General features: G+C 42.7%; 1 protein-coding gene across 1 annotated transcript in view; it reads right to left on the bottom strand.

Annotated features, from left to right (window-relative positions):
• The window catches only part of LOC117501514 (probable acyl-CoA dehydrogenase 6), a 48,870-nt gene that overhangs the window by 10,053 nt on the left and 22,703 nt on the right, over window positions 1-16,114 (bottom strand). Inside the window, exons 2-4 of the mRNA XM_034160406.1 lie at window positions 15,340-15,460; window positions 2,279-2,287; window positions 2,159-2,246 (exon numbers count right to left, since the gene is read on the bottom strand). Coding sequence (XP_034016297.1) covers window positions 2,159-2,246; window positions 2,279-2,287; window positions 15,340-15,460 — 218 coding nt within the window. The remainder of the gene's footprint in view (window positions 1-2,158; window positions 2,247-2,278; window positions 2,288-15,339; window positions 15,461-16,114) is intronic.

The following is a 16,114-nucleotide window of genomic DNA, read 5'->3' as shown; positions in this document are numbered from 1 at the left end:
GAACAATATATACAAAATGGTCTATGCGTTTTGTTTGTCTTCATCTTAAAGCAATTTCTGTCTGCTATTACACAAAGGTCACATCACAAACTTCTACTTCTACTGTGTTTCAGAGTGTTCTGTCCTGCTCTGAAAGCAGCTTACACTTTGGCCCATTTACACTCTGAGGAGCGGCCCCTTCCCCCTCGCTCCATTGATATGGTGAACAGTGCTCTATGCCGGAGCGAGAGAGCTTGCCACAGGCTAATTCAATAACATTCACAGGTAATGAAGAGCGGAGCATCTCTAAAACTCACACACTCTGTGTTTGAGCACGTGAGATTGTCATCAGAGGCCCTCCGTCTGCTCCGTCCGCTCACTTTCACTGATCGCTGTGCGTAATGCAGGGCACATAGGAGCAAGCAGCCAGATGGCTATTCAAATGGGCAAACTAGTAACACATCACTCCTAAAAACGATCTTTGGTTTATCACGTGAGGTAAAGCTGCCCTACGATTGGATTTTGGAAAACCATGTGGCGGTGAACCAATTCCGATTGGATGCTCACATTGCGCACGTCATCACACAGCTTCTATGAGGAGTACAAAGATGGCCAACGGCTAGCTTGAAAGTCCGTGAAATTAACTTTTCAGCAAAAAAAGTAAGTTTCTATCTCATATCATTAAAAAGTTATTTATAATTTAGTAAAGCTTGGTCTCAGCTGTCGCATACGACGGCGTCGGCCCCAGAGGGTTAATGCTGGGCCTATCTCAGGCTGTCCCGAGTTGAACACAGGTGGAGCAGACACAGCTGGGAGTCCACAGAGCTCCGGAAAATAACAAATTTTCCTGACTTTTGTCGAGTGTGTGCCTGTTTGGGAGGACTCTGTGCCTAATGTGCCCAGGTGACAGCTATTTGGTGAAATCAGCAAAGATGCACAGAGTTGTAATTGTTACAGCGCTAGATGGCACCAAACTTATACCCTCGTCACACTAGAGCACGAATGAGCCTGAATGCTGCATGAATGAGGATTCGACCCACATTCGGGCAAATTTGAGGTGCGGTCAGAATCCTCATACAGCAGTCTTACAGCAGTTGGTGCATTCGTGCAGCCAGAGCACATGCACTCTACATTCGTGGTGCGCTCATGGAAAATGTGGAAAAAATATTGAACGGTGGTCGAGGTGCAATCGTACCGCAATCTGACTCCAGTCGTAATATTTGTACGGCATGAAAACACAATTCGACGCATTGGGAGAGCATTCCGAGGGGCTGTTTGAAATGTTTGGGCACATCGAATCGTGCCTCCCCCCCCTTCACATTAGAGGCCAAATGCCGCACGAATGCACATCCGACCTATGTTTGGGTAAATATGAGGCGCACTGGCGTACACATTTCTGAGTGCATCCCACAGTTGGGCACATTCATGTGGCCAGCCCGAATGTAGAGCAAATGCACACCACTGTTGGGGTGCGTTCGATGTGGGGAAAGTTTGAACGGTGGTCGAAGTCCAGTCTGACTGCAGTCTCAGCATTTGAAACACCTGAATGGGATCGGCCAACATACCGCCAATGGCCAGCCAATACAGAACCCGACCAAATGTCTGGATGTGGCACGGATAAGCTGAAATGCACCCGAGCGCCCTCACAATGTTCCAATGCAACATGACAGCGAGCCGAATGGCCTGAGTGTCCCCCCAATGCAACATGACTGTGAGTTAGATGTCCTAAGTGCCCCCCCCCCCCCGCAATGCAGCACGGATGAGGCAGGAACCACCCACCTGGGCACAGACCATGGATGGACCACACTGACCAAAACAGCGGATAGTACTGAAAAGTGGGATGTTGGTGTGCCATCCAGTGTCTGCACTGAGTAACGCTTGATCAACCGCCTTGCGAGAGAGAGCGCTGCACTCCAAATATGTGCAAATCAGTCAAGGCGGCTTGGCCCAAGTTCTGGGTATTCGCATGGCATTCGTACACAGCTGGTCAACTATTTGTCCATCTTGACTGCGTCTCGAAGTTTGTCTTTTTTGCATATTCGAGGCTGATTCGGCTTCATTTGTGCCAATGTGATGGGGCCCTTAGCTAGCTGTAAGGGCAGGTTCGGAAACACTGTATTATTATAGGCAACAACAGTCATTCCCCATGTAAACAAAACAGAAGTTTCAGGAACTCCACCTGGCCAGTGCAGGAGTAGCCATGTTTGACTGTACACCAATGGCCATAGGGACCACCGCCGCAGCGAATATTCCAAGCTCCTCTGCCACTGCTATGCTGTAACTGAAGTCGAGGCCCAACCTCCATATTCTGCCAAAAATACAAAAAACAAACTCTTTACTGTCTTCAAATGTGAAAATTCACTTTACACTGTATGGACTTTTCCTTTTTGTATTCACATAAACTCTTGAAAACTGCTACATAGTGGAAAGAAGAATAAGTGCTTCACAATACAAAACATTTTGATAAATGTACCCCGTTCACTGTATTAGTCACTTTAACCTGCTCTTGCATGCACCTGTCCAAACTCAAAACCTCTATGTACACAACAGACCAATTGTGTTGGCAGCAGAGCGCAGACACAAATTAATTATAGATGGTATCAGTAAAGGTGTCATCTATAATTATGCGTAAAGCTCAGCAGTGCACAGCAGATTAGCTCACACTCATATTATTTCTTCTACTTTTAAACTGATATGAAAATGTTCTAACCCCTTAAACAACCAATTTACTGAGAAAGTCAAAAATGGATTTTCTCGCTGCCAGTAGAGACATTTGCGCAGACCCCAGGTCCTTAATGGAGATGAACAGTGCATTATCCACTATTTCTATACTGCCCCCTTCTGAATGTCAGAACTTTATTCTCACAAAGGAGATCACTTTAGCTTTCATCCCTTTTCCTGAAAAGAACGGTCAGGTTTTTATACCATATTGTCCCCATTGAAGAGCACCTTTCTGAGTACCTACCTGCCAATACTGATGTTATTACCTGGATAATGCACCCACTTTTAGGTTCCATTTCTCCCAATCATTTTGTAGTGAGCATGCATGCGTTGCGCCTCAAAGAGGAATTAAAAAAAAAAAAATCAGGAAATTGTTCTCAGGCTACCCAATCAATTCTTTGCAGAACAAAGCCAGTTGCTCAAAACTTTTGTTAGAATCCCTACAGTACTTTTTAAGATAGCTCATACAAATACATATATAAAAAATTAAAAGATCTCTGATGATGTATTACAACTAGAGTGCCAAGGACCCTGTGGGTTACTGGCTCAATTAAAGCCGAAGGCAAATGGCAATCTTCGGCATAAAAATGGCCACCATTTCCAAAACGAATGAATCTACACAAATAATTTTGGAACAGGAATAATGTCAATGCCAATACTGTGCCCTTGTTAAGTTAAAGAAAAGTTATCGGACAGTACTTGAGAAAATTGAGTCCGCATTGCCAAATTGGCTGTTTTTGGCATAAAAATGGCCGCCATTTCCATATGAACGAATCTATGACTATAATTTTTTGACATGAAATATGTCAATGATCCATATTATGCGCTTGACAAATTAGAAAAAGGTTATCATAGAAACTTGCCTTAAGTGCTCAAAATGGCTATTTTAGGCATAAAAATGGCCACCATTTCCAAACAAATGACTCTATGAATAAGATTTTTGGATGAGAACAATGTCAATGATCCATATCACGCCCTTGGCAAATTAGAAAAAAGTTATTGCTATTGTTATTGACAGCTTTTGAGATATCGCAATAAATGGATGACGACAGACAACAGACATATAGACGAATGACAGACACTCTCTTTAACGCTCTTGTATCAATGCATCTTAAGATCCTCAGAAGCCAACGTTCTACAGGTTTTCAATTAGTTCCTGATCTACTCAAACCAGATCAGCTCAGTCAGGTGTGTTCAGCCAATTAACAGCTGGCTGAACAATGGAACACACCTGAGTTGGTTCATTATGCAGGGAAAAAAATGAAAATAATTTTCTGCAATAAATCAAACGGTGTGAAATAATGCCCCCCCAACATCCCCCCTGATTCTTGGGGGCCCTGGGGATTCAATCAGATAATCCAATTTACCATGGACAGACAGCCCCTCGAAGACCATTTCAAGTTTCAAGTTTATTCGGTTCCGGGAAAAGTACTTTGCAACAAAATTAAACAAAACAAAATAAATAAATAAGTATCAGATTTCAGAAAACGCCTATGAACAGTTTTTCAGAAAACTATCAGACTGCACACGGTGCAAAGTGCACCACACATGAATCTCGCCGGCATTACTATAGATCTTGGTTCGAAGGACTACAAATCCCTGTGACTTCACATTTACTGATAGACATTTTTTTTTTCGATAGCTACAAATTCTAGTCACATGTGCTTGGGTGTTTTGCACCAAATATGCCGTCATATTTATCTTACAGACTTTTAATGGCAACAACAGATCAGCCAACAGTAAGGGCCCCTTCACACATAACACGATTGAGACAGAATGGCACACGAAGGAAGAGTCAAATGCCACTTGTGAAAAACTGAAGCTGCCTCAAATGCCTTGCACAGCTGCCACTACAACCATTCGCGCACACCAGCGGCTGAAATACAGCGAGTGCCCTACGAGTGCCCATTCAACCCCTCTCTTGGCAGGTATCAGGTGCCACACACAAACATCCAACATTGCTCGCTGGACACTTAGAAAAGGCGGGGCTATTCACGCTCCTGGTACGAGAGTAGACAGCAGTTGACCACATTCGCCATGTTTTGTGAAAATGGTCTAAGTACAACACGAGTGTGGTGTCACCAATCAACACGCATGGGTGTGGCTGTGCAGAGTCCCCCCCAACTGTGGCGTGCCAGCATGTCAGCTCCCCCTTCAACACATGTGGCGTGCATGTGTATCGCGCCCCTGGTCCACCCCCACGTGGCTTGCATGTGTATCGCGTCTCCATGGCTCCCCAACACACGTGGTGTGCGTGTGTCGTTTCCCCCCCCCAACACACATGGCTTGTGAAGTGTGTCGTCAAATTCGCGAAATGTTCGCGGTTCCCCATTTCGTTTTTGCTTTGCATATTTTCTTCTGGTTTCTGCGTCTTTCACCCAATATCGTGTTATGTGTGACGTGGCTCTAACCAATCATTAAAAGTATGTGTGAATTTGGCTATTTCCACAAATCTGGATACAGTTTGGCAAAACACTTTGATCAGAGACAGTGGCCACGGTTGTCAAAGAACTGATCAGAGTTAAACCAAACATTGCAATTGCCTGTCAGAATCGTCAAATTATGGATATCAGACAGACGGAGAGTGAAAGGAAAAAGATAATGGGACACTGACAAAACAAGGCAGTGTGGGAGAAAAAAAATAGGAGGAAACTGGTGCAGCTGTGCAGTGATAAATGTCAGAGACCAGGAGGCCCTGCTGAGGATAAGCGAGTGCACAAAGTTTCTCCTACTTTCACAAAACAGCAGGGCGCTCTTGTTACATAAGCAAGCAGACAAAACTCTGTCACTAATGTCCACGCTCCGGCATGCATACGTTTGTAACAGCAGATGTTGGCACGGCAAAATTCTCATCAGGGCAAACACCATATGCTGCAGCATACGAAACAAGAGTGCTTTGTAAAAAGATGCAGAGGACAAACTTTTTTGAGATACTACCACAACGGACGTGTGTCACTGATTGTACGACATTTCACACCTGTGCATCACTGCTAGTAATGTAATGTAAAGTAGTCATCAGGCCACTAATTTAACAGCCGAATCGTTGCAAGAAAATAACTGCAGTTTTAGGGAAGATAGTGGATAGTGCAAACTGCCAGATTCTACCGGTCAGACAGGAGACAAGGGGTGGAACTGCGGATACATCTTTGTTAGTGCAGAGGGGAAAAAAAAGGCAGAGAGCCAAGGGTCATCCTGTGTTCTCCCTCAACGCTGCTGCTTTAGGGAGATTTCCTGTTCCATGTTTTGAAAGGCAAGAGAGTTTTATTTTTTCCTGGTACATGGAAAGTGTTGAAGGTCAGGTTATGTCTGGAGTCATACGTTGGTGCTGCATGACACCACATCCACCGCATTACGGAGCAACCTTGAGGCCTGGTTAGCAACTACCCAGGCCAGAAAATCAGTTCATTCCCACCTTTTGTAAGCAACAATCTATCAATCAGGAGAAACATGGACGTCCCCTCGGCCTTTTGTAATAGTTTGTGTCCTAACACTGAGTTCCTACATTCTGGATCATTACCAGAGAAATGGACCTCTTGGCCAAAAGGACACAGCTGACATTCCCACACAATGAATGTGATACTCCTTCTCTGAGTCTCCCTAAGTAAGTGTTCGTTTGACACAAAGTCCTTCCAGCGGTACTCAGAGTCCTCCAAAGAAACCTGGTACCAAAGACATCCAGTTGTCACTTTGGAATACTGGTTAGCAATCTACGTCTCACAACCATACAGCAATAAAGGGAAGCACCAAGATGTTAAGAACTTGCACCTTCATTCCTGCAAAAAGTATCAGCCTCACCTAACACCTCGGTCCAGTGACCTCATGACTCACAAACTCTTCCAGGTGTATTTTGATCTCAAAGGCCAAGGATCCACTGCCCTGCCCAGATATTTTTTCCCACATACACTCACTGGCCACTATATTAGGAAGACCCTTTCAATTGCTTGTTAACCCAACTAGCCAATCAGCCAATCACATGGCAGCAACTCAATGCATTTAGACTCTAGACATGATGAAGATGACTTGTTGAAGTTCAAACCGAGCATCGAATGGGGAAGAAAGGGGGTTTATGTGACTTTAAAGTGTGCATTGGTTGTTGCAGATGGGCTGGTTTGAGGTATTTCAGAATTGCTGATCTACTGTGATTTGACACATAACCATCTCTAAGGTTTACAAGGAATGGTCCAAAAAAGAGAAGATATCCAGTGAGTGGCAACTGCATGGACAAAAATGCCTTGTTGACGTTCAGAGGTGAATGGGCAAACTGGTTGAATGTGCGACTGCATGATGCCATCATGTCACTATGGACCAACATCTCTGAGGAATGTTTCCAACACCTTGTTGAATCTATGCCACGAAGAATTAAGGCAGTTTTGAAGGCAAAGGGGGGGTCCAATCCGGTACTAGAAAGGTTGTACCTAATAAACTGGCTGGTGAGTGTACAAAAATAGAGAAACTAGATTCTTTAATATGCAAACACCTCTGAGTTAAAAAAGCAAGTTTCAATTATTATTATTTTTTTGTCACATATATTACTATTATACATATTATTAACCATTCTCGTCCACTCCACCTGCTTAGTCATTTCATCACTGATTAGACCTTTCTGAAAACATATTGCACGCTCACTCAGTCATCTTCAACCACTTACTCTCCAACTAAGGGTCGCGGGGGGCTGGAGCCTATTCCAGAAGTCTAGAGCGTGGAGGGTGGGTACACACTGGACAGTGCACCAGTCTGTTGCAGCACCACCATATTGCACAAACTAAAGGCAAATATTCAACCAAATGCGCAGGAATGATCAGAAAGCATCTGGTTATGTCAGAAACATTTTTTGGAACAGGATTTTATTATTTTAGCTGTCTTTGGGATCATCCACAATTGTGCAAATTCCAGAGTAAATACAGTAGATACATCTTAGCTTTAACCCACCAAAACACAAACACACCACCTTGCAAACATGTTTTGTGCTGTAAAGCAGATAATGCACCACCTGATCACCTCCAATCTCCGCTGGGATCGTCCTTGTCTCTAATCCTGCAGACTAACACCCACAGTCTGTGTGCTCAGCACATTGTAATTCTCTTCCAGCATTCATCGCTGACCAACAGATCTATTAGGGGTGGCGGGGGGTCCTTCACAAGACTCACTGCCAACAGTTATTCTATGATTTATATATAAATCTAAGTTTTTTTTTTCAATATTTATTTCATTCATTTAAAAGAAAGCAGAAAAAGCAGAAATGAGTACATTACAAGACACTGAATGAAAAGCAGCAGAGAGAAGAACAAGTCTTATATTTTCTGCCCCTTTTTTACAATACAATCTTTCAATTTAAGCATCATTATTCAACATTATTTAACAGATTACATTTTTTGACTTTGTCACATACCACTGACTTATTTCATAATTTTAGCCATTATTTAAAAGATTACATTATTAACAGATTACATTTTAGACTTTGTCACAACCCACTGACTTATTTCATAGTTTCATACTTACTTAATAGATCTAGTTTAATACGTTTTTAAAATAATTTAAGCGACCTTGATTCTTTGATTTCTTTGTTGAGGTTGTTCCATAATTTTACACCATTCACTGCAATACTCCGTTCCTTACTTTGGGTTCTGAATCTTGTTCCATGATTGTTCCATGATTCCTGTTCCATGATTGTGGACATTGTGATCTCTTCAGACTTTTGCTCTTGGCTGTTACATTTCCACAAATATCTCAGATAATCATGTTGAACAGATCAAAGCCACGAACATGACATGGTGCTGCAATGCTCTGATCCCACATCCGCCCCCCCCAAAAAAGCAGTGACACAGTTGGGTGCACATCTGGAAGTGGGTTGTAATCTGGCCGGCAGCTATAGTCAGATGTTTCCGTGACACCAACACCCACCGTCGCTGCGGGAGAACGCACTGCTAAACCAGACCAATGCAAATGTAGGCGTGTCAAAACAATCCAACTCCAAATTCAAACACAATGATCGTTAAAGTGCTCAGTTATGATTGTCGTGATTTAGAGCTGTTTTCTATTTCATTTAAAAAAGAAAAAGTAGGGCTGTCTTGATTTGAACTGGTATTTATTCACGACGTTGTGCAAAAGCCTTTTTTTTTTCCCACCCTAATTGTCATATTTACCATGGGTGTTGTTTCAACATAAAAACGTACCAACAACACATAATGTGCCAACTGAGCTTCAGATGATCCGTGTTAAAATTTCTTCAAATGACGCAAAAAATACAAACAAACAAGAACACAAATAAGCCACAAAACATCCTTACACACATACTTGTAGACTAGAGCCATTATCATTTAAGGAATAAATATTCTGCAAAAATACAAACCCAAAACCAATAGGTGTTCACTTGTATTAGATTCATTCCTTATTTTTATGTCACCGTTGTCTATTTTAGAGTCACAGTGAATCAAAAAGATTCTCATCATTTCAAGCCTCTGAGCACTCTATTCACCTTTGCCAACTGCATTGAATGAAATAAATTTTTCTACTAAGTGGTGAATATGAAACGATGCTTATCAGAAGGGCACTACCTCTAAATTAACTTAAACCCGTGTTTTTACAGACCTTAAAATGACATAAAAATGTAGTTATTAACATGTTCTTGTATTTTAAGATTACGTACAACATATATTGCTGTCAATATGATTCAATTTCTATAGAGACTACTCACATGGTAAACCTGATAAATTAATCAATTAAAACATTTTGAGGTAAATAAATAATAATTAAGCATATAATTACTGATTATAAACATGGTAGAATAGTGTTCAATAAAATGACCATTTTTCCAATTATATTACAGTGGCCAGACACTCTGGTCAACCTAAGAACCCTCTCACAAGTTCATGAGGCTCTGACCTCAACATACTTTTTCTGAGTGAAATCAGGGTTTGAAGTAGTGAACTGAAAAAAAAAAACAAAAAACAAACAAACAATGGAAATACGTATATTTCAAAAAAACCACAAAAATCGCAAAACAATTTTTTTGCTTGCATGTGGTGGTTTTTCAGGCGATTTGAAAAAAGCCAAGTTATGCAAAACTACACTTTCCGCAGTTAAAAGTCAATGTAGAGAATGAGTTACATATTCTAAAATAAATGGCGTGATGTGTGGGAGGGAGGAAGAGATGGAGAGCTTCTTAAATCTTATAAAAGATGATGTTAATGAGATACGATTCTTAAAAACAAAAAGGCCAATATTTAGCTGGATTTGCACATCTGTTGCCAAGACTATTGGAATGACACTTATCACGAGTGGCATTTGCAACTGTGTTTTGTCAACATTCTGAAAATACAGCTTAACCTTTGTGCAAATCTGTCACAGAAACCTGTATAGTGATTAACCATGTTTAGTTTACATAAAACAAGTTTGGATAGTTGAATAATTTGAGTTAACTAAACTAAAAGTTTTAGGGCCCTTTCACACACACTGCAAATTTGGTCGATTTGCACATAAAGAGCGCATGAAGCAGGAATCGTGTGCAATACGTGTAAAATCGCAGCTGCCTCACACACCTGTTGCTACAACTATTTGTGCACACCACCGGCTGAAAGACAGAGTGTGCACTGTGCGAGCACATCAAACCCTCTCGCGGCAGGTGTCGGCCAAATTCCAGGTGACATGCACGAACATCTAACACCGCTCGCATGACACTTAGTGGCCATTCACACTATTAACATGACAATAGTCGGCAGACAATCACTGTCGTGCTGGCAGTGAAATTTGTCTAAGTGCCCCACGAGTGTGGCTTTGGTGTGTGCGCTGAACTGACAGGAGGTGTGGCTGCCGACAGAAGCGGCTGTGGAGAGCTGTCGTTCTGGACATCCCAGCTGGACAACGCGTACTGTATTTGGACGGGCATGCACTAATGAGTGCCTACTGTGACGCGCGTGTGCCTGCTTGCTGTCATCATGTGGACATAAATAAAAACATATATACGCTGCAGCCCATTGACAGGCTGCCCCCAGGTTGAAACAGACTGTCAGATCATAACACGTAGTAGGCAATCTGACTGTCACGTCACCCATGTGAGCTCTGTTCCACATGACGCGGTGTCAGTCCTGCGGCATCCACAAGACATGCATGTCGGGCAGAACGTGCGCACAGGCCAGGTGGGCACGCACCAGCAGATGTAGACATGATGAGACAAGCGAACTGCTTCTCATTCATGTCATTTCATGACTGTATGTCTATGACCATGGGTCATCTACAGAGGATTCAATATAATGCCATGTTTTTATATGGTGTGTGGTTTTATTTTTTTTTTAAAACACATCCATGTCCTTCCTGACATCAGGCAGTTTCCTGCATCTTTCATAGGCCCGCGATGGTAGCTCAGTGGTAAAGTTTCTGACTGGCAACCACAGCTTTTAGAAAGTGCAGGTTTGAATCCCGTGGGTGACATATACTTTTTATTTCTTTTATTTTCACAGCAGCAGCTGCTAGCTCTGTGTTCCTGCGTGCATGAACCATCGCACCGGCATTGTGCACATCTGCGCGATGTTTCATGGTGGACTCATACGAGCTGTTCCGACGGGAGTTGCCCTGAGTTGTACATATTCGCACTATGTGTGAAGGGGCCCTTACAGTGTACCATAACCTACATGTGCCATAAACTGGTACATTGGGGGAGGTGCTTGTTTTCTACCACTAATACATTGACAACTTGAAAAGATTAGAACAGATAGAATTTTATTAATCCCTTGGGAAGACTGCCTCAGGGAAATTGAGGTTCCATCAGCATTGTATAGTAACTCAGTCTCACGGCAAGTCGTGATTCAGCAGCACGAAATATACATTAATCTATTGGTTCGTGATATTGTGACGAAAAGTGCCACTGTCACCAAAGAGTCCGGCTTGAAAATTCCAGTGCTGGAGAAGGGCAAGAGGATGCCCACATTTCAACTGCATGGGTAGTTGCCATCTAGAATTTGAGGTGGTTCTGTGGCGTGGCGGATGCAGCAACACAGGTTGTAAAAATGCAAACTTCCTCCTTAAGCCCAGTGATATAGGACAGATTCCCAAATGAAACACGTAATGCAGGATTTCACTGTTGCCCTCATTTGACTGGAAGGTTTAAAAGTGAGCAGGATATAGTAGGCACACAAAAACACATGGACTACCACACTGTTTTGGTTTCTGGAAGTTTAATGTTGGTCCACCCAAACTTTCATCACCTATGTTAACCAGCTTCCTCCATACAGATCCATTTAGACACTTTACACTGCAAAAGCAACAACTTAGTCATTATTCACACACGCGTGCGCACACACACACACACACACACACACACACACACACACACACACACACACACACACACATTTCTTGATGGTGGTGTCTAGTTTTTCCACAAGCTACAAGCGACAAAGTAAGAGTTGTTTTTATGGCACTCAAATCACAGATGCTTAAGTTACAGAATATGTAAATCTCAGGTACAGGGTGCATTTCCAATATTTCACAGTTTAAAACCATAACAGAGATTTTAAAAATGGATTTTCCAATGAAATTCGATCTGGAAAGAGGCTTTACTTTCCACCAGTATGAAGCTGTACCTTGGCAACTATCATTGTTTCCCTGTTGGCTTATTATCTCATTAGAGCCTTTCATAGAAAACAAGCCTTTGCCAAAGTACAATGGCTTCTGGGTGACTACATCAAACAGACCTTTTCTACATCTACTATCTAGATGATGCACAAAAAGCCATAAGATGAATTAAGGACCCACTGATACATACAAACAAACAAAAAGAAGTATTTAGCCAATACTAAAATTCACTCGTTACAAAGATTAGCGCCTATTGCAACATGCACGTCTGGTCCATCACAGACACGTACTTTCATTCTCATGAGATACTTTGTTTGTTTTGGCTGCTCCCATTCCCTCAGGGACATCAATCCATCTTGATTTGGCTTAAGTTTCATGCTGTTACCTTTCCTGCTGCAAGTCCAAACTGACAAGGAGTACGGACATGAACACATGACTGTCTCGCTGTGCTGCAAGAGTGCTTACCACAGCGCCGCCATGCCACCCACTTTCATCATAATAAACTTTCTTGTGTAGCGCTTTCAGAAAGACAGGAGTAGACAGAGTAAGACAGTCTGTAGCCTGAGACGGCACGAAACATGATGGTACAGCAGGCTTAATACGTTGTCCAAGATAAGCCGGCACCCAACCATTCACTAATTTATAGGTCATCAACAAAACCTTAAAATCTTCTCTTGTAGTTACAGGGAGTCAATAAAGAGAGGCCAATACATGGGCGATATGATCAAATCTCATAGTTATACTTAAAACCCCAGCAGATATATTCTGTTGTATTCTTATGGAGTGGGCCAGGAAAAAACAGAACACCACAAATCAGTGTCTCAACCAATACCTCTGCAGTAGAACACAAGGTCAAGTTTTTTGAGTCCTGATTCTTGTTGGGAAAGTGTAGGAACACGGACCCACAACAGGGGGCGCAAATGAACGGACAATGGAGTAAGTCAAAATAACAACGCTTTACTGTTGTGAATGTGCACAACGAATACAACCAATTACAGAAATGGACAACAGTCAATTCACAAAAGTGTCGTGTGGGCAGGCTCGAAGATAGGAGACGCCTCTCCAAGGTAAGACCGGAACCACATGGCTTCCTCCGCCACAGGACCCCGGGAATACTGGAGCCGCCAAGTCCCGAACTCCCAGGTGGCCACTGCCTCCGCGTGTCGGACCTGGTACTGCTGGCGAGGAAAAAAAGAACAGTTAGATGGGGGCGCGTTTGCACCCAGAACTCCGAACGGCAGGAAAGGTACCTCCACCTCTCGTTGGAACAGTAATCCAATAAACTAGCTCAGTCAAAAATATGTTCTCTGTTTGCTTCGATATGTTACCTCTCCGGTAGAAACGATATCTCGGCAATGAGGTGGAGATGCCGTCCTGCTGATATACCCCACTGATGATTGCCGTCAGCTGTCTCAGGTGATGGGTGACAGCTGTTACCGAGGCTGCTCCTGTGGGGCGGCGGCGCCCTCTGGTGCCTGGAGCCCGCACTCCAGGCAGGGCTCCCTCTGGTGGTGGTGGGCCAGCAGTACCTCCTCTTCAGCGGCCCACACAACAATTCTGTTGTATAGCTGTGAGACTTGGATGCTAACCAGTGACTTAATGTGACTTTCGAAGAGCTTTTGGTACCACTGGAATGACTTGTGTCAAACTAGCTGTTACCACGTGGTGCATTTCTCTGGGCATAATCCACCACACAGGTGCCTCTGTATTGAGGATCCCATCAACAGAAGAAGGCCAAGGGGACGCCCACCTTTCACCTGGCTGTGGACAGCAGATGGCTACTTTTGACAGATGGAGCTGAACCAGTTGTCTGTCTGGGTGGTTACCATCCAGGGCACAAGGTAGATCCACAGTGTGGAGGATGTGGCAATGGAAGTTAGGTTGTATGTCTAGCAAGGCCAAGAACAATCATCTCAGTCTTCTCTGAATTTAAAGGTAGAAACTTAGATGACATCCAGATGTTCACTGCAGCTAGTCAAACTTCCAGTTTTGCAATGTGAGTGACATCGCCTGTATACACAGGGATATAAAGCTGCATGTCATCAGTGTAACAGTGAAAGTTAATTCACTGTCTACATACCAAGGTGCTTCAAGTGGGACTAGAACACAACCCTGCGGTATCCCATATTTCACTGTAGAAAAATTCAGAGGTCTCATTATAAGAAAACACGGTGTAACAAACAAATAAGGTCTCAATCATGAGAGTACTAGACCAGAGATACCTAATTTTTTTCTAATGTTCTTAACCCTCAACCGACCAAGCTATTTTAGCACCAAATATGATCGAGTGGGGTTATTTATAACCCCATTAACTTTATATTGGAATACATCTATATAAATGATTGTTTTAGGGTTCATCATATTTATTTCATTCTCCAATATATTTGTCCATCATTGTTTTCATCCTCATTTTGGGCATCAAGAATCAGTCTCAATGCTTGTGCAGCTGTAAATCTTGCTATTTGAGGTCTGTTGGCCACGCTTCCTTGCAAAACAGAAAAATATAATGATTAGAGTTGGCAATTACAATACCACCTGAAGCTATAATGCTGAAAATCTCACAGATCTTCCCAGGGTCATAAGGGACCCCACAGAAGTTTGGATTATACTTGCCACATGGGTTGGCTGATCCATGCAAAATTCTATGAAAAGAATGCAGGACAAATAGACTGACAAATTCATGGCAGGAAACTTTTTGCCCAGGGTCATAAAGACCCCACCTGGTCACTTGAGGGTTAAACAATACAGTATGATCAACAGTATCAGATGCAGTGCTAAGATGTTATAGCAACAGTGATGTGCAGTCAGCATCGATACCTAGTAACAAAGTGTTCATCAATTTAATCAGTGTAGGTTCTGTCCACTGGTAAGGTTCATATGAAACATCACACCAACTGGAGTATAGGCATAAGATATGTCCTCCCATATCCATGATGTATAGCAGTAACCAATGAACAACATCCCAAATCATAAAAAAAAAACCCCCAAAAAAAAACCAACTAAATCTGCACATCTGTGGGCTTTGAAATACAAACTTCTAAGGCAAACTGATACTTTTTCAAATCTTACCAACTGGTTTATCAACACCTAGAAAGCCAGCATTGCCCAAGATCTTGAAGACTTTGTGCGCTGGAAATGCCTTCTCCGCCTCCCACTGCTCCACGTACGGGTTGATCTCCTTGTCGATGAGCTGCAAAACCAACAAATATGTCTGACACCGTTATCTGGGTGTTCTCTCTGGAAGCATGCCACATACAACTTGCACACTGCAATTACATGAAATAGTTACTATTTATCAGTCTTCTTGTGGACTTTGAGTATAACTATGTGTGTGTTATCGTTAACATTGGCAGCCATGCAACTCTACTCACTATGGAAACGAAACACCTGTGTTTCTACACAACATGTTTCTAATGAAGTCCCTGTAATCCAGCTTTTACAGCCAGCTAGATGAATGAAAACAAAACAGTACAACTAGCAGTATAAATCAGATCTGGCTATGGCCTGAAGCCTAATCACAAGACCAAACCAAAGACAACAGCAATAATAACTAGACCTGCCAGCAGGTATACATAGGTGTCAAGTCCTCTTTGCGAAACGCCTCCCAAGCCCTGCGAGTCCCATGTGAGTTATAACAATGCAACTATAAGATGTTAGTCTGAGCCGCATGAGCGACGGTGCATTCACACCAACTTTGCCAGCAAAAGGACTAACTTTAACTAAGATGTCAACACTTTTTCAGTGCATCCACTGAAACATAGCCATTCCTTTCACCACATGCATGAGGTGCTGTAATTACAGGTAACAATGCTCTAACGCAGTCTGTCAGTCTATATTTGTCAAT

The sequence above is a fragment of the Thalassophryne amazonica genome, chromosome 20 (genome assembly GCF_902500255.1).
Source record: "Thalassophryne amazonica chromosome 20, fThaAma1.1, whole genome shotgun sequence".
Lineage (NCBI taxonomy): Eukaryota > Metazoa > Chordata > Actinopteri > Batrachoidiformes > Batrachoididae > Thalassophryne > Thalassophryne amazonica.
This window is presented reverse-complemented; position numbering and strand designations above follow the sequence as displayed.